Here is a 27,820-nt window from a genome sequence, read left to right as displayed (position 1 = left end):
AGGCTGGTGGGCCAATGGTACAGGATAGAGGACACAGAGACTAACCCACAAAACTACAACTACCTTATATTACACAAAAGTGCTAAAAGTGTGCACTGGAGAAAGGATAGCATCTTCAACAAATGGTGCTGGGAAAACTGGAAATCCATATGCAACAAAATGAAATTGAATTCCTATCTCTCACCATGCACAAAAGTTAACTCAAAATGGATCAAGGATCTAGGAATTAAACCAGAGACTCTGCGTCTAACAGAAGAAAAAGTAGGCCCTAATCTCCATCACGTTGGGCTAGGCCCCAATTTCCTTAATAAGACACCTATAGCACAAGAATTAAAACCAAGAATCAACAAATGGGATGAATTCAAACTAAAAAGCTTTTTTCTCAGCAAGAGAAATAATATGTGAGGTAAATAGGGAGCCTACATCCTGGGAACAACTTTTTACCCCTCTCACGTCAGATAGAGCTCTAATCTCTAGGGTATCAAAGAACTCAAAAAACTAAACACCAAAAAAAAAACCAAATAACCCAATCAACAAATGGGCCAAGGACCTGAACAGACACTTCTCAGAAGAGGATATACAATCAATCAACAAATGCAATCAGAGAAATGCAAACTAAAACTACTCTAAGATACCATCTTATTCCAGTAAGAATGGCAGCCATGATGAAGACAAACAACAGTAAGTGCTGGCGAGGATGCGGAGAAAAAGGTACACTCATACACTGCTGTGGGACTGCAAATTGGTGCAGCCAATTTGGAAAGCAGTATGAAAATTCCTTGGAAAACTGGGAATGGAACCACCATTTGACCCAGCTATTCCTCTTCTCAGACTATACCAAAAAGACTTAAAAACAGCATACTATAGGAACACAGCCACATCAATGTTTACAGTAGCACAATTCACAATAGCTAGATTGTGGAGCCAACCCAGATGCCCTTCAATGGATGAATGGATTTTAAAAATGTGGCATATATATACAATGGAATATTGCTCAGCATTAAAATATAATAAGATCATGGCATTTGCAGGGAAATGGATGGCATTAGAGCAGATTATGCTAAGTGAAGTTAGCCAATCCCCAAAAAACAAATGCTGAATGTCTTCTCTGATATAAGGGGGGTGACTCAAAATGGGGAAGAGAGGAAGAGCATGAGAAGAAGATTACCTCTACATAGGGAAGAGGGGTGAGAGGGAAAGGGAGGGAGAAAGGGAATTGCATGATGGTGGAAGGAGACCCTCATTGTTATACAAAATACATGTATGAAGATGTGAGGGAAAAAAAAAAGAATACGGTTACCCTAGATTAGGGAGAGAGAAGTGGTGGGAGGGGAGGGGAGGGATTGGGGAGATAGGAAGGATAGTAGAATGAAACAGACATTATTATTACTGTGTGTATATATGTGAATGCATGACCAATGTGATTCTGCAATCTGTATACTCAGAAAAATGAGACATTATATCCCATCTGATTCAAATGTATGATATATCAAGGTCATTGTACTGTCATGTGTAACTAATTAAAACAAATTTTAAAAAAAAGAACATTGTAGCATGTTTGTGTGCTCACGGTAAATAATCCAAGAGAGAGAATGTGATTATGTAAGTAGATAAGAGACAGAGCTAAATCCCCAAAAAAGGCAAAAAAGATTTTGGGAATTGGGAAAGCAAAATTCATGAAAAAGAAGAGATTCAATATACAAATCGAAGACCTCTTTTCCCATAGGAACAGTAACAGTTATTCCATTATAAAACAAGGAAAAGCAGAATTTGGGGTAAAAAAGGTATTTACACAGATATATTTGAAAAGAGAAGACTAAGGAATTTCTCTTCAAGGCCATCAGCTATGACTGAGGAGTTGGATGGCAAGTGAAGGAGGTTTGAGGAATCACTGAGAAATAGAATGACTTAGGCAAGAGCAAGGCTCCACCTAAGATTAATGGGCATAATTAAGAGACAGCACAAATTTGTGCTGTTCTCCAGTCACATTTTGCTTTCAGGGAGTAGGAATGGATAAGATAAGAGTCTGGTTGAAGAAGTGTTGAGATTTTGCCAATTAAGAAGGAAGGGTCAAAACACTGGAAGATATGTGTATGAAAATGAGTATCATTACAAACCATGGAGTCTGTGCTAAGTAAAACATGAAAACTGAAATGTAAGGAGGCAACAAAGTGATATCAAATAGTGGAAGGTCAAAATGAGACTACACTGGTAGTTAGAGCAGGGGTAAATGAATTGATGAGTGTAGATAGAGAGTGGGATAATTTAAACTGATATTTTTGAGATGATGAAGGTATTGGTAATTATAGATAAGGTCTAAAGTATCATCTTGGAAGAAAGCACCTAAGCTGAAATGGAGGGCAAGATAGTTAGGAAGAGATCAAGAAATCAAAAAGCCAGCATTTTTGATGAATCATCAGTGTGGACTTTGGCTATCACTAGAAATGATAATGTGATAAAAGTAGCAAGAAAACAATGGTCTTGCACTCAAATATCAGTAACTAAAGCCTAATCCTTGAGGAGGACACCAAGTGATTACAATATAAGGAATAGACAATAAGTTGATGATCTGATAACAAGGGCTTCAGGAAAGCTAACAGGTAAAAATCATTTATGTAAAAAATTATAAACACAAATGCTTTAAAAGGCCCAAACAAAACCTTCAAGAATTGCATATAAAGAAAAGACTTAGCCTGTCCAAGATCCGCCTTCGCCAACCTGCACAGGACCCAGGTTCAGGGTAGGTCCGGGTTTGTCATCTACTCTCCCTGCCCCCAAATGGGAGCTCAGGCCTAACCCACTTCCATCTAGGGACACTGCAGACATCACCAAAGTCTTCCCCACATAGTAGCTCTACCTTTCGACTACAAAGAGGGCCTAGAAGCAACTGTATCTTGGAGCAGGCCTCCCAAAGCCAGTGTAAAGCCTACCATTTCAGTCCCATCTCTGAAAGACGTTGCATCTATCTTGGGGCACCTCCACTGCTATCTTGAGTTACCTCTACTATTGCTGCCACCATCTTTAGTTGCAGTAGCTCCACTGTGTGACACCTGCAGGGTCTGGAAGCCCAGCAGCAAGGTGAGGTACAGATAATCTGCACAGATACTACAAGATTATAGGGTAGAAAATGTAATATCTCAGATCCACATTGCAAAAAGGGAAGACACGTAGACAACATGAAAAAACAAGGGAGGAAAGTGCCCCAAACAAATCAGGATACTACAAAAACAGATCCCATGGACAGCAAAGTTGATGAAATGTCAGAGAAGGAGTTCAGAATTTTGTTCATAATTAAAATGATCTGTGAATTAAAGAATGACCTAAATTAGCAAATACAGGCAAAAATTGATCACTCCAACAAAAAGATAAAAAACCAATCAGAAATCTTTGAAATGAAGGAAACAAACCAAATAAAAAACTCAATAGAAAGTATCACCAACAGACTAGAGCACTTGGAAGACAGAAGATCAGATAATGAAGACAAAGTATACAATCTGGAAAATAAAGTTGACCACACAGTGAAGATAGTAAGAAACCATGAACAGAACATCAAATGGGATAGCATCCAAAGATCAAATCTAAGAGTTATTGGGATGGAGGAAGACACAGAGTTTCAAACCAAAGGAATGCACAAGCTCTTCAATGAGATAATATCGGAAAATTTCCCAAACATGAAAAATGAATTGTAAAATCAAATACAAGAGGCTTACAGGACACCAAATATACAAAATCACAACAGATCTACACCAAGGCACATTATAATGAAAATGCCTAGGATACAGATTAAGGATAGAATCTTAAAGGCTGCAAGAGAAAGGAATCGGATCACATATAGGGGGAGACCAATTCATACCTCAGCAGATTTTTCAACCCAGACCCTCAAAGCCAGGAGATCATAGAACAACATATACCAAGCTCTGAAGAAAATGGATGCCAACCAAGAATCTTATATCCAGTAAAATTAAGCTTTAGATCTGATGATGAAATAACAATCTTCCATGATAAACAAAAGTTCAAAGAATTTACAACTAGAAAGCCTGCACTACAGATCATCCTCTGGAAAATATTCCAAGAAGAGGAAATGAAAATCAGCAGAGGGAGGTATTACACTAAAGGAAAAACTAATCAAAGGAAAAACCAAGTCAAGTTAAATACCAAAAATAAACAAAAATGTCTGGGAATACAAATCATGTCTTGATAATAATCCTGAATGTTGATGGCATAAACTTACCAATCAAAAGACATAGACTTGCAGATTGGATCCAAAAAAAAAAAAGATCCAATAATACGCTGCATCCAAGAGAATCATTTCATAGGAAAAGACAGCCACAGACTGAAGGGGAAAGACTGGGAAAAATCATATCACTCACATGGACTGTGGAAGCAAGCAGGGGTTTCCATCCTCATATCAAATAAAGTAGACTTCAAGCTAAAGTTAATCAAAAAGGATAAAGGACACGACATACTGCTCAAGGGAACCATACACCAACAAGACATAACAATTATAAATATATAGGCCCCAAACAATGGAGCATCTACGTTCATCAAACAAACACTTCTCAAGATCAAGAGTCAAACAGACAACAACACAACAATTCTAGATGACTTTAACACACCTCTTTTACCACTGGATAGATCTTCCAAACAAAAGCTGAACAAAGAAATTATAGTACTCAATAATGCAATCAATAACTTACACTTAACTGACTCGTATAGAATATTTCATCCTTCAACAAGCGAATACACATTTTTCTCAGCAGGACATGGATCCTTCTCTAAAATAGACCACACATTGGACCACAAAGCAACTCTTAGCAAATATGAAAAAGTAGAGATACTACTCTGCATTCTATTGGATCATAATGAAATGAAAATAGAAAACAATGATAAAATAGAAAATAAAAGCTACTCCAACACCTGGAGACTAAACAATATGCTACTGAATGAACAACGGGTTGCAACAGACATCAAGAAGGAGATTAAAAAATTCTTAGAGGTAAACGAGAACACTGATACAACATACTAAAATCTCTGAGACACTAAAAAGGCAGTACTAAGAGGAAAATTTATTTCATGGAGTTCATTCCTTAAAAGAAGAAAAAGTCACCAAATAAATGACCTAACATTACGTCTTAAAGCCCTATTAAAAAGAAGAACAAACAAACACCAAAATTAGAAGACAGGAAATTTTGAAAAAATTGACAAAACAAAAAGTTGGTTCTTTGAAAAAATAAATTAAATTGACAAACCCTTAGTCATGCTAACGAAGAGAAAAAGAGAGAAAGGAAACTCAAATTACTAAAACACATGATGGAAAAGGAAATATCACAACAGACACTATATAAATACAGAAGATAATTAGAAATTATTTTGAAAATTTGTACTCCAATAAAATAGAAAATATCAAAGGCTTCGAAAAATTTCTAGAGTAATATGATTTGCTCAAAATGAATCAGATATACAAAATTTAAACAGATAAATTTCAAATGATGAAATAGAAGATGCCATCAAAAGCCTACCAACAAAGAAAAGCCCAGGACCAGATGGATACACGGCTGAGTTCTACAACACCTTTAACGAAGAATTAATACCAATACTCCTTAAATTATGTCGTGAAATAGAAAAAGAGGGAGAACTTCCAAACTCAGATTCTATGAGGCCAGTATCACCCTGATTCTAAAACCAGGCAAACACACATGAAAGAAAGAAAACTTCAGACCAATTTCTCTAATGAACACAGAAGCAAAAATTTTCAATAAAATTCTGAGAAATCGAATAAAAAACATATCAAAAAAATAATGGGCCATGATCAGGTGTTCATCCCAGGGATGCAAGGTTGGTTCAACATACGGAAATCAAAAAATGTAATTCATCACATCAATAGACTTAAAGAACCATATGATCTTCTCAATAGATGCAGAAAAAGCATTTGACAAAATATAGTACCTCTCCATGTTCAAAACACTAGAAAAATTAGGGATAACAGGAACATCTCTCAACATCATAAAAGCTATCTATGCTAAACCCCAGGACAACATCATTCTAAAATGGAGAAAAACTGGAAGCATTCCTTCTAAAAATTGGAACAAGACAGGAATGCCCTCTTTCACTACTTCTATTTAACATAGTTCTTGAAACACTGGCCAGAGCAATTAGACAGATGAAAGAAATTAAAGGGATATAAACAGGAAAAGGAAAAACTCAAATAGCACTATATGCCAATGATATGATTCTGTACCTAGAAAACCCCAAAAATTTCACCAGAAAACTTCTAGAACTAATAAATGAATCCAGCAAAGTAGTAGAATACAAAATCAACATCCATAAATCGAAGGCAGTTCTATAAATCAGTGACAAATCCTCTGAAAGGGAAATGAGAAAAACTATCCCATTTACAATAGCCTCAAAAATAAAATAAAATACTTAGGAATCAACTTAATGAAATACCTCTACAATGAAAACTACAGAATGATAAAGAAAGAAATTAAAGAAGACCTTAGAAGATGCAAAGATCTACCTTGTTCTTGGATAGGCAGAATTAATATTGTCAAAATGACCATAGTACCAAAAGCATTATATAGATTTAATGCAATTCCAATCAAAATCCCAATGACATTCCTCATAGAAACAGAAAACGAAGTCATGGGCTGGGATTGTGCCTCAGTGGTAGAGTGCTCGCCTAGCATGCATGAGGCACTGGGTTCAATCCTCAGCACCACATAAATATAAAATAAAGATATTGTGCCAACCTAAAAAACTAAAAAATAAATATTAAAAAAAAAGAAGTCATGAAATTCTTCTGGAAAAATAAGAGACCCAGAATACCTAAAGGAATCCTTTGCAAGAAGTGTGAAGCAGGTGGCATCACTATACCAGAACTTAAACTATCCTACAGAGCAATAGTAACAAAAACAGCATGATATTGGCACCAAAATATGAAATTGAAACAGAAGAAACAATTGAAAAAATTGACAAAACAAAAAGTTGGTGCAAAATAGAGGACACAGAGACCAACCCACATAACTACAGTTATCTTATATTAGACAAATGCACCAAAAACATACATTGGAGAAAAGATATCCTCTTCAACAAGTAGTGCTGAGAAAACTGGAAATCCATATGCAACAAAATGAAATTAAACCCCTATCTCTCAACATGCACAAAACTCAACTCAAAGTGGATCAAGGACCTAGGAATTAAACCAGAAACCTTGCACCTAATGGAAGAAAAAGTAAGCCTCAATCTCTATCATGTTGGATTAGGCCCCAACTTCCTCAATAAGACTCCTATAGCACAAGAATTAAAATCAAGAATCAATAAATGGGACGGATTCAAACTAAAAAGATTCTTCTCAGCAAAAGAAACAATCAGTGAGGTGAACAGAAATCCTGTATTTTGGGCACAAATTTTTACCACATGCACATCAGATAAAGCAGTAATCTCTAGGATATATAAAGAACTCTAATACCAACCCCCCCAAAACAAACAAACAAACAAAAACAAATAACCCAATCAATACATGGGCCAAGGAATTAAACAGACACTTCTCAGAAGAGAACATACAATCAAATAACAAATATGTGAAAAAATGTTCAACATCTCTAGCAATTAGAGAAATGCAAATCAAAACTACTCTTAAGATTTCAGCTTATTCCAGTCAGAATGGCAGCTATTAAGAATACAAACAACAGTAAGCAAGTATTGGCGAGGATGTAGGGAAAAAGGCACACTCATATATTGTTAGTAGGACTGCAAAATAGTGCAGCCAATATGGAAGGCAGTATGGAGATTCCTTGGAAAACTGGGAATGGAACCACCATTTGACCCAGCTAGCCCCCTCCTCATTCTATACCCAAGGACTGAAAAACAGCATACAATAGGGACACAGCCAAATCAATGTTTACAGCAGCACAATTTATATAGCTAAACTGTGGAACCAACCTAGATGTCCTTCAGTAGATGAATGCATAACAAAAATGTGGTATATATACACAATGGAATACTATTCAGCATTAGAAGAGAATAAAATCATGGCATTTGCAGGTAAATGGATGGAGTTAGAGAATATAAATGCTACGTCAAGTTAGCCAACCCAAAAAAACAAATGCAGAATGTTGTCTCTGATACAAGGATGCTGATTCATAATGGGGTTCTGGAAGGGGAGCATGGGAGGATTAAATAAACTCCAGATAGAGCTAAGGGGAGGAAGGGAAGGGGAGGGGGTTTGGGGGTAAGAAAGACGGTGGAATGAGATGGACATCATTACTGTAAGTACATATATGAAGGCACGAATAGTGTGAATATACTTTATATACAACAAGAGGTATGAAAAATTGTGCTCTATATTAATAATATGAATTCTGACATATATAACAAATTAGAATAAAAAAATTGCAATGGAAAAATGGAAAGGAAAAAAGATGTGTCCACATATAACTAAAAAATAAATATTAAAAAACAACAAACAGGGCTGGGGTTGTGGCTCAGTGGTAGACGGATTAGGCGCTGGGTTCGATCCTCAGTACCACATAAAAATAAAAAATAAAGATATTGTGTGTCCACCTTAAAAAAAAATCTAAAAAAACAGGCTGGGGATGTGGCTCAAGCAGTAGCATGCTCGCCTGACATGGGATGCTGGGTTCGATCCTCAACACCATATAAAGATAATGTGTCCGCCTAAAACTGAAAAATAAAAGCAAACAAACAAACAAACAAAAAACCCCCCAAAAAAACCAGACTGGAAGAATGCAATAAAATTCATAATTGTAGTTGCTGAGGAAGTGAAAGTAAAATATAATAAACTAGCAAGGTGAACTGCAAACTTTTTCATAATGTTCTATTCATTTAATAATAGAAACAACAACAAAGAAATAAATATCAAGCTTTTGCCCTTATGACAGATAACCAATCATTAATCATACTTTAGAACTAGTTCTACCATTTTTTAAATGTTATGCTATTATACATAAAAGGATAATTCAATATAAAATGACTTTTTTTCTGTTTAACATATTAATTAAAGAAGCAGCATGACAATTTGTATGTTTGGTCATAATTAGGGCACTCCTTTCTCAATTTGTGAAACAACTATGCCAAATGTGCATGTGGCTGTCTTGAAGAGACAATATTCAGAATAAGACTGATACTTGAATCAGATTCTTACTAGAATTACTGCATCTTAAATAACAACAACAAAAAAAAATATACAAAGTCCTTATATGAAGTGCATGTGTAGGACAAAGGGTATGTGAGAATTTCAAATGGGTTGCATTCAAATTGACTAGCATGCTTTGACTTGCCTTTGACATAAAAGAAGTACAAGTTCTCTGTCCATTAGAAAGGATAATTCTATTAAGAAAATAATTCGTTATACTTGAGTAATTAAATCAATGAGCAGATAACAAAGATGAATGATTGGGGGACAGTAAATAGATTTCATAATATAATTTGTATTTACTTTATAATGATAATTATATATATCTTAATCATTTTAAAAGTGAAAATACTATCATTTACAAAAATCACAACTAAAAAAGGGAACACACAAAAGGAAATTACAAAGTACATTTAAGATATTTACTATTCATGGGTTCTTTTAACATTAATTCAATGTGTAGAACATATAATGCTTCCATTTTTCAGTCAACACGACCCTATTAAAATACATTTAAATCTCATCTCAGCTTATACATTTTAAAATACTCAAAATCAGGGAAGAAACTTGCACGTAAGTACTTTAATAACAATTTGACTGTATGCAACACAACTGGGCTGCATGCAATAGGCAATACACTAGAAGCTTAAAGTACAAACATAGTACTTTTTTTTTTTTATACTGGGGATTGAACTGAGGGGCACTCAATCACTGAGCCACATCCCCAGCCCTATTTTGTATTTTATTTAGAGACAGGGTCTCAATGAGTTGCTTAGCACCTCACTTTTGCTAAGGCTGGCTTTGAATTCGTGATCCTCCTGCTTCAGTCTCCCAAGCCTCTGGGATTACAGGCGTGCGCTATCATGCCCCGCCACAGTACTTTCTTTCTAATGTACTGAGAGAACAGAAAATCCCTTAACTTCTGGAACTACTGAAAAGCAGTGATTCTCAAAGTGCAGTCCATGAACCACTGAGCTACATCCCCAATCCCTTCTTTTCTATTTTGAGTATCTTTTATTTTCTATTTTTAATTGCCTTGGCTAGAATTTCCATATAACATTGAATAGAAGTTGTAGTCTATCTTTCCAGGAAGAAGCATCAAAATTAGTCTTGTTAATAAACTTTCTGTGCTCGTGCCCAAAACTATTAGAACAGGACAATAATCAGCATCATTTGCAAATTCCCTTTAGTGATTGTTATTTACATAGAAGCCTCAGAATCAATGCTTTAAATATTAAGCAGTAAAGGGGGAAAAGGACTACATCTTCTTATTTAAGTTTCTCACTTAAAATAGATTTTTTAAAAATTATTAGATTAAAATGATTAAGAGTTCTTTTAAAATTTTACAATTTTTTTTAGAGAGAGAGAGAGAGAATTTTTTAATACTTATTTTTTAGTTTTTGGCGGACACAACATATTTATTTGTATGTGATGCTGAGGATCGAACCCAGCGCCGCTCGCATGCCAGGCGAGCGTGCTACCGCTTGAGTCATATCCCCAGCCCTACAATGTTTAAATGTTATTACACTGAGAACATTTCATCTGAAGAAATAAGATAAATGTGGTATATATGTGTAATAAGAATTATAATGCAAAAAAATCACAAAACCCCCCAAGTACATGTATGAAAACATGAATTGGTGTGAACATACTTTATATACAAAGATATGAAAAATTGTGCTCTACATGTTTAATAAGAATTGTAATGCATTCTGCTGTCATGTATTTAAAAAAATAAAATCAATTAAAAAAATTTTAGCAAGCTTAAGCAAACAGACTTACAGTTGGTGATATCAGGTGGTGCATAGCCATCGTTTATATACATACTTGTTGGTTTTGCCACTTTCAAAAAAACAAAATCAGATGTGTTCTTTAAGGCAGTTACTGCTTCTTCATGAGTAACTTCTTCTAAGCATACGCTATTCACCTAAAAGAAAATCCCAAGAGATACTTATTTTTTAAAAACATTGCTTTAGTTAAAAAAAAATTACATGAAAATATAGGGGAAACTGGGAGTGATTTAAGGAAAACAAAGTATGCTATATAGAAAGAAAATACCCATCTTTACTGTCCATATCATCACAAAGTTTTTTTTTTTTTATATAACTATTATAGTTTGAATATGAGGTGTCCTTTAAAAGCGCTTGTGCTAATGCAGGAATATTAAGAGGTAAAATGATTAGATTATGAGAGTTGTAAACTAACTGGTCCATCCTAGTGTAAATGGACTAACGGGGTAGTAACTGTAGGCAGGTGGGGGATGGCTTGAGGAGGTAGGTCACTGGGGGCATGCCTTGGAAACGTTCATCTCCTGTGGCCCCTTACTCTCCCCTTACTTTCTCTTTCTGCTTTCTGGCCACCACAAGCAGAGTACCTCTGCCATGGTTTTCTGTCTCATCTCAGGCCCAGGGTAATGGAGTTGGTCAACCATGGAGTGAACACCTCTGAAACTGTGAGCCAAAATAAACTTCTCATCCTCTAAGCTGTTCTTGTCGGAAATTTTGGTCACTGTTATTTTGAAAATACACAAAATATATTGAAATAGCCAATCTTGATTTCAGCCACTAGTCTTTTTATTCCACCAGCCTCAACCTCCTCTTAGGCATTCATGAATATAATGTGTATGGGTACATTTTAGTTTTTTTTTCCTTTTTTGAACAAATGAGACCATATTACAACTTATGCTCTGTAAATGGATTTTTAGAAATATTTTTTTAGTTGTAGATGGACATAATACCTTTATTTTATTTATTTATTTTTATGTGGTACTGAAGATCGGACCCAGTGCCTCATATGTGTGAGGCAAGCTTTGTACCACTGAGCTACAACCCCCGCCCCCTGCAAATGGATTTTTAATATTTTAGTTATTTATTTATATATGGTTCTGAGGATCGAACTCAGGGCCTTGCACATGTGAGGCAAGTGCTCTATTGCTGAGCCACAACCTCAGCCCCGGATTTTTAATAATAAGTACAGTAGAGACTGCTCCACATTGGAACACAGAATTACTACCTTAAAAAACAAACTGTTGCACAGTACTCCATTGTGTGTTTATACCATACTTTATTAAATAATTCTCAGATTGATATTTAAATTTTTTCTCCTAAGTGGCTTCAGTAAATTTACATTTACTATTACAGAATGTGGGAATGTCCATTCACTTATACCTCTGTCAACACTGAATATAAAATGATGTGTGTGCTTTGTACATCAGTTATATTTAATTTGTACTTCCACTGTTAATAGTCAAATTGAGTTGTATTTTCAATTATTTACTGACAATTCAGCTATCTTCTATATAGATATGTAACTGATTTTTAGGTACTGACACTATAAACTTGTTTATTAATTCTATTAATCTTTTTAGGACTTCCTATGTTATCTGCAAATAATACAGTTTTATATCTCCTTTCTATTCCCCCGCCCTCAAGGGCTTGGGATCGAACCCACGACTTACATATGCTAGGCAAGTGCTCTACCACTAAGCTACATCCTCAGTGCCTTCCTTTCTATTCTGAATGTTTTATCTTTCCTGTTTTTGCTGTCCTGACTGGAATTTCTAGTATAACACTGGACAAAAGTGGTAGTTTTTCTTTCCAGTAATTTGTCCATTTCATTTAAATTATCTAAGATATTGCTGTCCAGTTGTTTATAGTACATTCTCTTATGTCCCTGTTTTCATCCTTGCTTTTAGAAATTAAGAGTCTTCTTTATTTTCTTGGACAGTCTAGCTAAAAGCTTGGCAATTTGTTGATGTTTTCAAAGAACCAACTTTTGGTATCGTTGATCTTGTCTATGTTTTTTCTATATCTTGTTTCATTTACTTCTGTTCTAATCTTTATTATAATAAATTTTCTTCCTTCTCCTTGCTTTAGGTTTACATTGGTCTTTGATGCTTTTGCAACATTTTACAAGATTTACTAATGAAATAAAGCATTATCAACATTTATGTTTTAAATTATAGTGTACTAAAATATTAGTTTTAATGTATTTTTCTTTTCTCTAATTTATACCTTCATAATTGACTATAGAATTTTTAATGCTTTGACCCCAAAATTCAAATGTCATAGAAGAACTGTCAATTTTACTCAGTGATTATTAAAACTGTTTGCAAGGTTTCACCAGCATGATAATTCTAATGGTCTATACTGCTATGCAAAGTGAGGACTGCCTGAATTTTTAAATATACAAATGTAGTATATTGTTAGTAGTCTGCAAGGAGCTATACTTCCTGATATTAGTATCCTTACAAAAATCTCTTCCTATAGTGAATCTTGCTGGGCCACATAACTAGTTTTAGCCAGAGAGATACAATAACCATGATGCAAAGAGAGGATTGATAAACACCATTCTCTAGAGCTTGTTCTCTTGAAAAGCTCATTTTTAAGAACCCGGCCACCATTCTGTAAGAAACTCAACCTAAACTTAAGAAGTCACTAGGGAATTAAACGCTAACAGCCCCAACTGATCTCCCAACAGGAGGAAACACTAACTTGCCCATAATATGTTTGAGCCTATATGGAAGTAGATTGGCTCAGGTGAGCGACCCCAGTTAATACCAAGTGGGAATTAAGGACAAGCTGAACCTGCCAAGCCCTACCCAATTTTCAGAACTGTAAGGAAATACATTATTTTTGTTATTTTAGTCATTACATTTTGAATTTTCTTAGCAGCACTGGATAACTAATTAAGAGCTGACAAGATTTGCTAAGGGATTCAATGTGTAGTGTGAAAAAAGATAACCTGAAATTTTGAATTTGAACATTTATTGCCCATTTGCCAGTTTTGAGGTGGGATGGAAAGGGAGAGAAAAGGGAAATTGCATGGTAATGGAGGGAGACCCTCATTGTAATACAAAATTACATATAAGAGGTTGTGAGGGGAATGGGAAAATAAACAAGGATAGATATGAATTACAGTGGATGGGGTAGAGAGAGAAGATGGGAGGGGAGGGAGGGGGGATGGTAGAGGATAGGAAAGGTAGCAGAATACAACAGTTACTAATAGGGCATTATGTAAAAATGTGGATGTGGAACCGATGTGATTCTGCAATCTGTATTTGGGGTAAAATTGGGAGTTCATAACCAACTTGAATCTAATGTATGAAATATGATATGTCAAGAGCTTTATAATGTTTTGAACAACCAATAAAAAAAAATAAAAATAAAAAAATAAACTTTTCCTTCTCTTAAAAAAAAAAAAAATAGAAAACAGAGTCCTTAGGAGTGAGCACTGATAAACAAGAGTATACAAGGCCTGAGTTCTGAATTACTTCAATGTTTGGAGGTAAGGGATATGAGGAAGCACCAAAAAAGGAGAGTAAGGTGTGGCTAGTAAGGTAAGAGAAATTATCAAGTTAGAGAGTGACTGCTAAGCAAAGTGAAAAAAGTATTTGGAGAAGAAGGATGGTGTGCCAAATGCCAGGTAAGTCAATTAAGATGAGGACTGAGAAGTGCATAATTTCAGAGTAATTACAAGAACAAAAGCTTCATTAAAAATGGATTCCACAGAGAATGAGAAGATTGCCACGATGGTAAATCAGCACAGATTGCTGGTTCCATACGAAGAATATTGGTTCTGGAGAAATCATAAAGGAAAACTTGACAGCCATGTTAAAAAATAAAAGTGAGAAACCTAGTGGAGATAGAAAGCTGTTTAAAAACTGGAGTGTGTGTGTGTACACGTGCATGTGTAGGCAGTGATGGTGAAAAGGTGTTTCATGTAGGGGAAAGAAAGGCAATCATAGCTGTAAGAGGATTAAGTTAGAATTCTGTTATTTCCTTTTCACCATCATTAACTTAAAAAAAAAAAAAATCCCAACAAAAATCTCTTTGCAGTATTGGACAGGATGCAGAACAAAAGAATCTTATTGCTGGTGGAATGTAAAACTTTACAGCAGTATGGAAAACAACAGTTTTTTTTTTTTGTTTGTCTTTTTTTTTTTTTTTTTGAGTTGTTTTAAAACTACTACTATTAGGGCTGGGCATGGTGGCATACACCTGTAATCCCAGCAATTTAGGAGGCTGTGACAGGAGGATCACAAGTTCAAGGGCAGCCTCAGCAACTTGATGAGGCCCTAAGCAACTCAGTGAAAGTTACTGTCTCAAAGTAAAAAATAAAAAGGGCTGGGAATATAGTTCAGTGATAAAGTACCCCCCTGGGTCTAAATCCCCAGAATCACCCCCCTAATACTTCTGGTAATAAAACATCAAATGATATAATTCAAATAAACAGCCAATGAAACTCTTGCAGCAAATGCTCACCAGAACATACCGCAGGCACTTTCTAGCAGAATTATTCATAATAGCAAAAAAGTGGAAATAGCTCAACTTACCACTATACTACGCCACTTTATGAGCCTTTGCCAATTCACTTGAGCCCACATGATCTCTTGGCCTTGGGTGCTTTTTCAATGAAATGCCCTGGATACTGCTACTTTCACTTAGACTCCTACTGTTACCAGGTCTCAGCCTCTTCTAGCTGGGTCTGGGCATGGCTGATGTGTCCCACATAGTGGGAGCACAAACAGGTCACAGGCCCAAGTCTGATCTACCTATACTACTGTAGTTCTAGCTCTTCCCTCCATTGTTGAGCTCAGGTGAAATGGTATAAAACAGAAAGTGGGAGTTGGCTTCCCTACCAGTGCCCAGAGGAGATGGGTAACAGAATTCAGAAATCTACTACAGGGTAGATTACAATATGTAAAACTGAAAATGAAAAATGAAAGCCAGGGGAGACAAACAGGGGCCAGAATGTAAATCTTCTTGCTTTTCCCTGGATGGCTAGATAAGATTTAGTGGTTCCACATTGTCTGCCTAGAAGATTTTTCTACCTGACAAAGACATATTGTATTTTCTTATGAAATTATAGCCAGCTTACAAACATTCCACCTTGTATTCGCTTTCTTTCATTCTCTACTTTTCATTTTCAGTGACTCTAGTTAGCTTCTTTGAAATCAACTTCTCTGAAATCAGCTCCCATATTTCTAAGAAACATGGACCAAAGAAGTTACTGATGAAGACTGGATAAACTGTGAGATAGTCACAAAATTAAATATTATATAAAAGTGAAATAAATAAATTTCAACTCAAGGCAGCAACATGGTCAAGTCTCAGTAAGACAATATGAGTGAAAAAGTATTAGACTATATACTACAGTTTTAAAAAGTTTCTAGATTCTACTAAACAAATAATTTAGACATATATGTTTAAACCATTTGTTAAGAATACTATAATTTACCACATAATCATTCCCACTGCATTAATGTGTATTTATCAGTATTCCATGTATCTTTATATCTTATACCAAAGATAGTTTTATAATTAATGATTGTAAAAGGCTAAAGAAAACATTAACGATCTTCCCTGCCCATGTGCCTGCCATGACCTTTTCACATTCTTTTTTTTTTTTTTTTTTTTTAATATTTTGTTTTAGTTGTAGTTGGACACAATACCTTTATTTTATTTGGATTGAACCCAGGGCCTTGCATGTGCTAGGCGAGCACTCTACCGCTGAGCCACAACTTCAACCCCTTTGCACATTCTTGACAGCATATCAAAAGAATGCAGACTTCTCCATAGGTTGTCTCAGTCACCACTCACACATCTCAAGGCTATCACTCCCTCTTTTCCATCTTGCAGTACTTGGAGGGTGGTATATGAAGTGACCTTGAGGGGAACACTAGGTCACTCGGGTTGTTAGGATAATGCTTTCTTAGTTAATGACTTTAGGTGTTGGTGTTTCTCCTAATCTTGTGATGTATTTCTTTTCACTTTTGCCTTTCATTTTTGTTTTTATATTATTAATAAAATAAATGCTATCCTGTATAAAGAGAAGGTCTTTATTGTCTTTCAAGTTTGACCTGCCTTATTCAGCAGCTGCACACACTTTAACATTACAAATTGTTAAGAAATACCAGCAGACTTTTCCCTCTAAAACTTCATGTAATGGCCACACCCTGCTTTTCTGCAAAAGAAATTTGGCATAAAATCTGCAAAGTGGTAAAATAGAGTAAGAAACACAAAATTGTTGATGTTTTAGTTCTTGGGCTTAGTAATAACTTCACTAGTTTTCATTATATTATAAATAAATTATTTAAAGTAAAACAAAAGAAGGTCATACATCAAGATGACACTGCATTATAAATTTAAGGATTGTGATTAAACAATTCTGTGCATTTTTAAGCCCTCAATCCTTTAACAATGGGGGCCACCCCTCATAGAGGGGAAGAGGGAGGGTGGGGGAAAGGAGAGGGAGAGGGAGAAAGGAATAAAAGAGACAAGTGAGGGGCTGGTAGAAGAAATGGAAATGGCAAATAAATACCAACAATCACTAAGAATCACTTTTCAGGTTTTGATAAAACACTGTTAAAATTCACTTATATAGGAATTCTAGAATCTGTCAAGAGAAAAAATATAAATCCAAATGATTTTTAAAACAATAGATTTCTTATACTTACTGCTAGAAGTTTATCTCCAATCTGAAGTTTACCATCCTTATGTGCTGCACCCCCTTCAATTATTTTGGTTACATAGATGCTATTATCTCCAGGAATATGCTGATTTCCAACACCTCCAGCAATGCTGAACCCAAGACCTGATTGGAAAACACTAGTTTAAGATTCTCATCAATAAAGGCAAAATTAAACCTAAAAACAAATGGCTGAAAATTAGAGCATGATAATTCCATCATACTAATGACTTTTTTTTTAAATAGAAAATAATCTATTTATCTATCTACTTTAAAAATCCTAAGTATTTATTCTATAACCAGGGGACAATTACAAACAGATTGCTTTTTCCCCCTGGTTCCTTCTTTAAGTCTTTTTGTAAATGGATTGTCAGTCCAAAGAGGTATTAAAAATTATGTTTTACTGTTTTTTCTTCTTAATTATGTTTGCTAATACTTTTACTATGTTCACAAGATTAAAATAATTTATAAGAAATACAAATTCTCAGCCCTCTGTTCCTTTTCTATTTATTGGAATTCTACTTCTTCCATGAAGCCACATGCTGGAATCAATATTCCCATTTATTTATTTATTTATTTTAGTTGTACGTGAGCACAGTATCTTTACTTCATTTTTATGTGGTGCTGAGGATTGAACCCAGGGCCTCACATGTGCTAGGCAAGCACTCTACCACTGAGCCACAACCCCAGCCCTCCATTTATTTTTAATCTTCTCAGTTTTTTAAACATTTAGAAATCATACCTTAACAGTCCTCATTGTACATGTAACTGCTTATGATAAACACTATACTTTTTTCTTTTTGACTTAAGTTATGTATCTGCATTTAAAATACATTGCAGATTAATTATCACACATGAAAGTAAACACTATATCTATCTTCAAATTTTTAAGGACAAGAATATTTCATTTATCTTAATGTTCAAATACTTACGTAGGGACTAATCTACTTATAGAGATTTTGATTCCTGCTCTTAAAAACTATTCATTAAAGATAGTTTATAGAAATCTTTGTGTGTCTTTTTTTTTTTTTGGTACCAGGGATTGAACTTGGGGGCAAACTTAACCACATCCCCAGCACTTTTAATTTTTTACTTTGAGACAGGGTCTTACTAAGTTCTGAGGCTGGCTTTGAACTTAGAATTCTCCTACCTCAGCCTCCTGAATTGCTGGAATTACAGATGTGTGTCACCACACCCAACTGGAAATCTTGCCTATATACACCACATGGAAGTTAAATTATACATTGACTATGTGTTCATAGCAGTAAAATGTGTAATAGTATACATAAATTAACATAAAAAGCTTTTCAAATCTTATAATCTTAGTAGGAATGCAGATATCTAACATTCTACTTAAGATAAAAAATCCATATAAATGAGAGATTCTCTAAATCCATCCACTTACGTACTATAGAAGATTATTAAGTTTTGCTAATTTGGAGATATATATCAAAAATAAGATCATAGTTACATTTAACTCAGAGAGCTTACTTAATAATTTGTTTCAGTATGATGTACTACATACCTTTAGGACCTTTAATGAGCTTTATTTCCATTATTTTTTCTGATACTGGTTTCCGTCTTTTTACATACAAGCGTACAATAGACCCTGCTTCTTTCAATGCTTCAACTGCTTTGCTATGTGTTACATCACGAACATCTGCTTCATTTACTCGCAATATACAGTCATTAACCCTGAGAAAATATTCAAAAACTTAAATACCAATTTTCCACTTTATCAAATTTTTGTAATCTTTGTTTTTAAGGTAAAGAGAATTATTGACTCCAATAAACATAAATGTGAAGGTGCTACATGCTAAATTCTAATGTATAAAGATAATCACTACCCAAAGGTGAGCAAAGGGAACAAAACAAATAGTACACGTAATAAATTATTACACAAAACATTAAACATTTATAGGTTTATGTGTAGGCATTAAGATCCTTTATAAAACCAGCAAACATTTGGCACTAACCATATGCTAGGTACTTTCTTAGTGTTTTAATCCTTACAATAGTCTGTAATGTTGGTATAGCTTTTATCTCCATTATATAGATGAAGAAACTGATGGATGAGAACCCAAAAAAATAAGCAACAGGGCTGTTTAAGATTTTTAAAAATGAGGCTCAAAGACATGGTGTCAAAGCAGATTAATCCACTGACTTATCAAATGAAAAAAGTGAATTAAAAGATTGAATTTATTTCTTGAAAATTAAGTCATTTATTTCAAAGGTTTCCTATGTGAATAACTTAATTTAAAAATACATATTTTTAAAAGTTTGATTTGTTCCTAATCCTAACCTGTTCCCCCAGCTCTGGTCTCAGTTTTGACTCCATGATATTTTGTTGGTGGGAGGGCGGGGGAAATCCATCTCAAATTAGCAGGGAGAGGAACAAAACACAATTAAAATATTAATACAGGTTGTGATAAGCTTCTGTATCTAATTAACTTTCTTGAGAGGAAAAAAATTCTACTACCCAAAGCAATGGTACCTTAGTTCTATAGGTATATTTGTAAGTGAAACAAAGGAAACATAACTTATTCACACAAGCAGCACAAATAAAAGGCCAGTAACAGAACCAGGAAGTAACTCTACATTTCCATGAATGGTCACATATTCTTAATTTTTATGTCTAATTTCATTATACAACCTATCACATCCAGTAAGAAGTCAAGTTTATAAACTGAACAGCTGCATAAGATAGCAATAGCCTTAAAATAAGATGTTGCTTTTAAGAAACCATATAAATCCCTTAACACTAAAATTTTAGCCTGTTACCATATACACATATAAAACAACACACATTTCTCTCCTTGTTTATTTTCCCATTCCCCTCACTACCTCTTATATGTAATTGTGTATAACAATGAGGGTCTCCTTCCATTTCCATGCAATTTCCCTTTTCTCTCCCTTTCCCTCCCACCTCATGTTTCTGTTTAATGTTAATCATTTCCTCCTGCTCTTCCTCCCTGCTCTGTTCTTAGTTGCTCTCATTATATCAAAGAAGACATTTGCAGAATACAACAGTTACTAATATGGCATTATGTAAAAATGTGGATGTGTAACCGATGTGATTCTGCAATCTGTATTTGGGGTAAAAATGGGAGTTCATAACCCACTTGAATCTAATGTATGAAATATGATATGTCAAGAGCTTTGTAATGTTTTGAACAACCAATAAAAAATAAATAAATAAAATAACACACAAATAGAACAGTGCTATAATTTATGAAATACAAAGTTTGTAAAAGACACCTTCCAAAATAGAACACTACTTAAATGAGACCACTGTTATTTTTATCTAAGGAAATATATTAAATTTACTTAAAGTTTGTATAAACTTTACTCTTTGTGGTACGGGATATAAAACCAGACATATATAATCCTTTCTATCTTAAATAAGCTTATCTACATGCTTCCAAACTAGGAAACAAATGGAAAATATTTTGTGAATGTATCTGAAAGTATGCGAGGAACATGATTTCCATAAATTTGGTCACAAACATTAAAATCAGTTATTCAAAATAAAATATCTAGGATAAAACTGAGTTAAACAAAAAGAAACTGATAAGCAAAAAGAAGAAAACAATGCTAAAAGCAAAATTATCTTTTTCATTCATTTGCATGTTGTTTGAACATGTTACACTATATTAGTTATGATAGTGTTCCTTCTTTGTACTTATTCCTTGTCCAGTATGCTTCGAGAAAGCACTCTAAAGTGAATTCAACATTAAAACATGAAGTGTAAAACATACCGCAATCTTCCATCTTGGGCAGCTGCTCCCCCTGTGATAATTTTGGTAATGAAAATACTTGAGTCATCTCCAATGTGTGGGTTGTCTGTACCACCTGCAATGCTGAAACCAAGCCCTGAATTTCCCTGAGGAGAGGAAAAAAAGTCAAGACAATAAGAATTATTTTTTATTGGTAAGTTCCTGCTATTGTAGGACCTAGAAACTGTACATTTCTATACAACACGGAAATGTATATATGTGAGTAATATGAAGATTCTAAATTAAATAGACAATATTAACTAAGATCTTTCAGAGGCATTACTGCTTAATAGGTGAGGTTGAAGAAAATGTACTAGCACTAGTACTTCTGAAATCTATTTGCAGTTCTCTCTTTAAAACATGTGCCATTTGTCCTTTAATTAGTCATCTATCTGCAGAGGTATTGCTAGAAGTTTCTTTCTTTTAGACTACAACTCATCCAAGTTTGGTAGGGCAAATCTCTCCTAAGAAACAAACACTGAAGTGATCTTTCCACTACCATTACTTTTGAGTGGATCAAATGAATATATTATATTTCATCCTTTAAAAAAGGACTGGAATGGTACTTTTCTTCGGCTAGCTTTACCATGAGTTTATTTTAAAATGATGAAATTGGAGCTGCTAAGTAACAGCTGCCTTCAATCCTTGACATGTTAACCAATAAACCTGACTATCAAAACACATTTTTTAATACTAAAAACCCATCTTGAGAACTTAAACAATGGTGAGCTTTCTTGATAAGCAAAGTAAGTTTTGACAAAGCAGCTCTATTTTTTTGTTTGCTTTACAAATTGAAGAAATGAAATTTCTGAATAGTATTTCTCCACAGAGGCTTCTACTGGTTTAAAGAGTCTTTAAGGACAAATGATCCAAGAAATATTTATCTTTCAAGAATGTTCTAATTCTAGCTTTCAAGTAATTCAAGTAAATGGATATATCTGGACCTATTACTTCACTGTTAAATAGCTTAAATAACTAGACCACCATTGTTTGTCTTAAAATTCTAATTTAACTTAAAAATACCTTTTCAGTCTAAATTCTTTAAAGAGTTACTACAACCTCCATAACAGTACTAATAGACTGTGGACAGATTACCTAGTTATTCAGGTACTCAGTCTTCAAACAGGAAAAAATACAATATTTGAGTCCTGACTAAACTTAAGGAATTTAGAAGGCTTTGGGAAAGGATCAAGGAAGAATAAATTAAAAGATAGGTAAAGTTATAAAACACCATATTAAAATATGGAAAATACATTAATATTGTGCTTACTTGGATGTAACTCAGACATCCACTTAAGTAGGTGAGCTGAATTTAAGTAGCAGACAATAAAGATGACTCTCAGATCTATATTTCCCTCAGAGTCTATTCTGGCTTCAAACATAAACATATTTAATTATCTAAGATATTAGTTTTAAATATGCAGACCTTCAGTTACTTAAGCAATTTACTTGTGTGAACACTTTATTTCCCCAACTGCTGACCAGTCCAGGGTGCATTACTAAAATGCAAATTAAATTGAACACAAAATTTCCCCTCCAATGCTGGAGATTGAGCTCAAGGCTTTGTACATGGCAGGCAGTCACAATGCCTCTAAGTGCAGATTTAACACCCTAAGTGCAGAAAATGTATAAAATATTATATATCTGAATTGCATCCTTAAGTTATTTCCTCATTGAAGGAATACATAAGTTTTTGAACTTGCATTAGAACTCATTCATTAGATTATAACTATTATTTGGAAAGAAAACTGATGAAATGGTAGTTACCAGCATGCTACTTATTTAAAATGAATAATAATAATTTTAACAAAAGCAAAATTTTAAAACAATTTGATAAACTAGTCATCAGAGTCTGAAAAGACATAACAAAATGGAAAGTGTTTTCCTGGATGGGACCTTGAAAAAGAAAAACAAAAATTAAGAGACTATGAATAAGTATAGACTTTAGTTAACAACAATGCATAAATACGGGTTCATTAGTTGAAACAAATGTACTTTAATAATGTAAGATATTAACAATAGGGGAAGCTGAGTCCAGAAAAAAATGGAAAATCTCTGTATTATCTCTACAACTTGTCTGTATATCTAAAACTATTTTTAAAAGGGATATTAAAAGAAAAGAAACATATTCTGAAAATGCTATGATTAATTTTATGATCTGTGAACTTACAAAAGAAAACATTACATTTTCCTGTTTTTGAAAGACTATTTCCCTTGGATTCTACATGATTGAGCACTGTATTTAGAAGTTTCTTAAAACAATAGATTAAGGAAATTAATAGTTTTTACCCTTTCAAGTGTGATTTCTTCATATTCATAATCTGCATCAGTGCCATTAACCTAATGGGGGAAAAGAGAAGCAGCTCAGAAATTCAAAGTGAAAAATCTGAAATGGCAAGATAATTTTTGCATGATTTATTAATGAAAACCTGTTAAATGGGACAATAAACAAATAATATAGATTCATCTCAATAATTTGAGGGAGGATTTTCAAGGAATAGAGGAGTATAAATGTGCCTGAATCAACATTCATCGTATCATGACTTTCACGACAGGAAGATACATTCAACTTTACTATTATTGAACTCTTGAGTCTTTTGCCTTGATCCACATATTTAATTGCTGCCAACGCTTTCTAATTTGAATAATTCATCTTTTCTGAAAACCATTACCTACTTCTTCATTCTCTGCCAATGAATGCCATCTACCAAGTGCTTACATTAGTCTTCTCCATTGTCCAAATCATTCTGTTTTAAACAGATGGATCTTTATAATGCTCAGGCTAATAACACATTTCCTCTAAATAAATATGCTTTCAGAAGCTCCCTTTCTAGAAATATTCAAACTTCACAGCTTGGTAATCAAGGCTCTGCATGAACTGACCCCAATCTACCACTTACCTTCAACCCTAAACGTAGCCCACTCTCTTCATGCTCCTCACATAACATCTAATTTGAAGTCTTGGTCTTCCCATTACACATCCTGCAATTTCCCATCTCCATATCTGAACTTTTATGCTTAGCTCTGCCACAGATTTCACTTACACATTTCGTGTCCAAGTCAAATTCACCATCCAAGATCTTGGTCATCTACTATTCCCCCATCAACTTCATTCCCTATTCTCTCCTGAAAGAACTAACTTTTATAACAAGGAAGCCAGATTAACCCAGACATGAATACTTGATTTAAAATTTCTACCAATACCAGGTTAGGCAAAATCAAATGAAAGAGTGATAAATTACATTTCTGAAGATGTCTTATATCTTCCATCCTACATACTCTTTGCAATATGATTAAATCATCCCACCATCAAGAGTAAGGTTTATTTTTCCTTCCCTCAGATTTAGGGAAGCACTGTGACTACTTTTGATAAAAATAAATGTGGCCCAAATGATGATGTGAGATTGTCATATGATACATTGTAGTAATTGCCTAGGTCTTAGCATGGGTTTCTTAGAACCCAACATCTATAATGTAAGGAAATTCAAGCAACCTATGAGAAATGAAGGACCTTGGTCCAAAAGCTCCAGTTATACTTGTAATTAGTAGCCAGCCCTAACTGCCAGCCATGTGAATGAGGTTATTTTTGATCTTCCAGTCTTTTGCAGTGCCCCACTCAAAACTATGTAGGGGAAAATAAATAAATAAATAAACCTATGTAGAGAAGATAACTATCCAGTTAACTCAGAAAATCATGAGAAATAATGAACTGTGGTTCTTTTAAACTACCAGGTTTTTAGGTGGTTTGTTATGCAAAGAATAGAGGAGTGATTATGATATCAAATAATCAAATTCAACAGAAATAATGAAACTATGCAAGCCACTTTGCTTTCTTCATTGTACTACAGTGAAGCAACCCTAATGGTCTAGTAGAAGGGACTGGAAGCTTTTGTTGAAGGCTATTAAAATCCATCTCTACTATGATTTTGGGTTCCTAATTCTTGTGTTTCTCATGGAGTTAAACCCGATTACTTCCTTGATTCAACTTTCTTCTCACCTAAAGACATTCAACTCAAAGATAGTGGAATCAGATGAATGGTACACGTACGACTGCACATATGGTGCGATTCTACATCATGTACATCCAGAGAAATGAAAAGCTGTGTTCCGTTTGTGTACAAAGAATCAAAATACATTCTGCTGTCATGTATAATTAATAAGAACAAATTTTTTAAAAAGCAACAAAAGACATTCTTCTCTTATTTTACAGAGTATACATTATAAAAGCATTTATATAATTTCTAATATATCATCAGTATGCATCTGAGGTTATGGGAGGACATATTTGTACATATCCTGTCAACATGAGTGGAAGTTCTTTTTGTATAAGTCAAAAAAATTATATTCAGCTATTGTTTCTTTAGGCTTGGGGAAAAAAAATACTGTGAGTCAAAAAATCCCCGATTCATTTATGTGCACTCTTTTCTGTTTTTAAAAACATATTAATATTTATAAATGTTCCTCAGTACAGGGTTTTGGTCAAATCTCACAATTGCCACATTGGGCTTTATTTATGTTTATTTCTAAATAGTCTGAAATTTTGTTTTGGAAAAGATATCCATTTGAGTACACTTATAAAGCCCATCAGTAATAACATGTAACATTTTGATATTGAGGGATTATGATTTCTACTTTAAAGAATTTGAGATTTTTTTCACCATTCGTCTCCGTACAAGGTCAGTGTTTAGTAAACGTCCCTGGTGCTTAATTTAATGCTAACTTATAATGATATAGGATTCCAAGGAACATGGAGCGATTCTAAAAAGGTGAAAAGTGAGAAGGATATATAGGACTCCTAGTAACCTATTTCTTGATACTCAATTCTTCAAACTGCATGCTAATTTCAAGTATAAAGACATTTAGTAATATTAAACACATCCACATTGGGATACTAAGGATCAAGAACAGTACATTACCATAAACTTAGCTTTTTTTTTTTATTTTTTTGGTGCTGGGAACACTTCATATCCATTCTCTTAGCAAATTTCAAAGCCTACAATACATCATTATTAACCCTAGTTGCCACACTGTATAAAAGCTCCCCAGAACTTATTCCTTCAATATACCTGAAGTTTTATTTTATTTAATTAATTTACCTTTTGTGGTACTGGGATTGAATCCAGGGCACTTTACCACTGAGTTATATCCATAGCCCTTTTTATTTTCTATTTTGAGACAAGGTCTTGCTAAGTTGCTGAAGCTGGCCTCAAATTTACAATCCTCCTACATCAGCCACCTGAGTTGCTGGGATTACATGTGTGACAATGCACCACTTAACTGAAAATTTATATCCTCTAACCAACATCTCTCCAATCCCTTGTCCCTAGTAACTGCCATTCTATTCTATATGAATTTTACTTTTTCAGATTCCACATATAAATGAGATGATATAGTATTTGTCTTTTCTATGCCTGGCTTATTTTACTTGGCATAAAGTCCTCCAGGTCTAATGCCATTATAATAAATGAAGAGATTTCCCTTTTTTCCTAAGGCTAAATAGTACTACTACTCTATGTATATATTACATTTTCTCTATCTACTTGTCCCCTGACAGACTCTTAGGTCGTTTCAACGCCTTGGCTATTATGAATAATACCACAGGGAACATGGAAGTGCAGAAATTCTTTGATATCAGAATGGTATGTCCTTTGATTATATACCCAAAATGGGATTGCTGGCAATCTGTTCTAACTTTAATTTTTTTGAGACTCCTTTGTACTGTTTTCCATATGGCTGTTATTAATTTACAATCATAACACTGTACAAAGTTTCCCTTTTCTCCATAGTCTTACCAATACCTGCTATCTCGTCTTTCGATAATAGCCACCAAAATAGGTATTAAATGATATCTCATTGTAGTTTTAATTTGCATTTCCCTGATGATTAGTGATATTGGGAATTTTTCATTTATCTGTTGGTCATTTCTGGGTCTTTTTTTGAGAAATTAAACCATAATTTTTGTTAACATTTTTGCTTTGTATAAATATGAAAAAAAAAGCAACTGAAATACTGCTTCATTTACTATGGTAATTATAGGTATAGTATATTGTAGCAGATATCTTAAGTAAAATGTATTAGCAAAAATAATACTGTGATCTTTGTATATATGTTAAAAACAGAACAGAAAGGTAGAATTATTTAAAAGTAAGGGGGAAATGGAACTTACATAAGTTGGTGTTTCCAAGCTGTCTGTGTTAACTAGTACCGGAGGAGGATTTGCCTTTAAAGAAAATATTGCAAATGTGTTAGTTTAATAAGAAAATAAAAACATTGCATATATTATTCACAAATGTTAAAACCATATGAAAGACTTATGATTTTTTAAGTTATAATTTTATGATTTCTCTATATAATGAATAGTTTCCAACACCAAGTGGAGAAAAAAAATCACATATATACAGTTATATAAGATTTGTTTTTT

The 27,820-nt window shown here is 34.1% G+C and overlaps 1 protein-coding gene across 8 annotated transcripts in view; it reads right to left on the bottom strand.

Moving 5' to 3' along the window:
- Dlg1 (discs large MAGUK scaffold protein 1) overlaps positions 1 to 27,820 on the bottom strand; it is a 267,031-nt gene that overhangs the window by 84,232 nt on the left and 154,979 nt on the right. For all 8 annotated transcript variants that reach the window (XM_071615213.1, XM_027935952.2, XM_027935953.2 and 5 more), the window contains 6 exons: positions 27,566 to 27,619; positions 23,689 to 23,739; positions 21,382 to 21,506; positions 19,149 to 19,318; positions 17,613 to 17,749; positions 10,937 to 11,081 (listed from right to left, as the gene is read on the bottom strand). In XM_071615213.1, the coding sequence (XP_071471314.1) occupies positions 10,937 to 11,081; positions 17,613 to 17,749; positions 19,149 to 19,318; positions 21,382 to 21,506; positions 23,689 to 23,739; positions 27,566 to 27,619 (682 nt within the window). The remainder of the gene's footprint in view (positions 1 to 10,936; positions 11,082 to 17,612; positions 17,750 to 19,148; positions 19,319 to 21,381; positions 21,507 to 23,688; positions 23,740 to 27,565; positions 27,620 to 27,820) is intronic.

The sequence above is a fragment of the Marmota flaviventris genome, chromosome 8, assembly GCF_047511675.1.
Source record: "Marmota flaviventris isolate mMarFla1 chromosome 8, mMarFla1.hap1, whole genome shotgun sequence".
Classification (NCBI taxonomy): Eukaryota; Metazoa; Chordata; class Mammalia; order Rodentia; family Sciuridae; genus Marmota; species Marmota flaviventris.
Note: the sequence above shows the minus strand (reverse complement) of the source record. Positions and strands in the feature narration are given on the sequence as shown.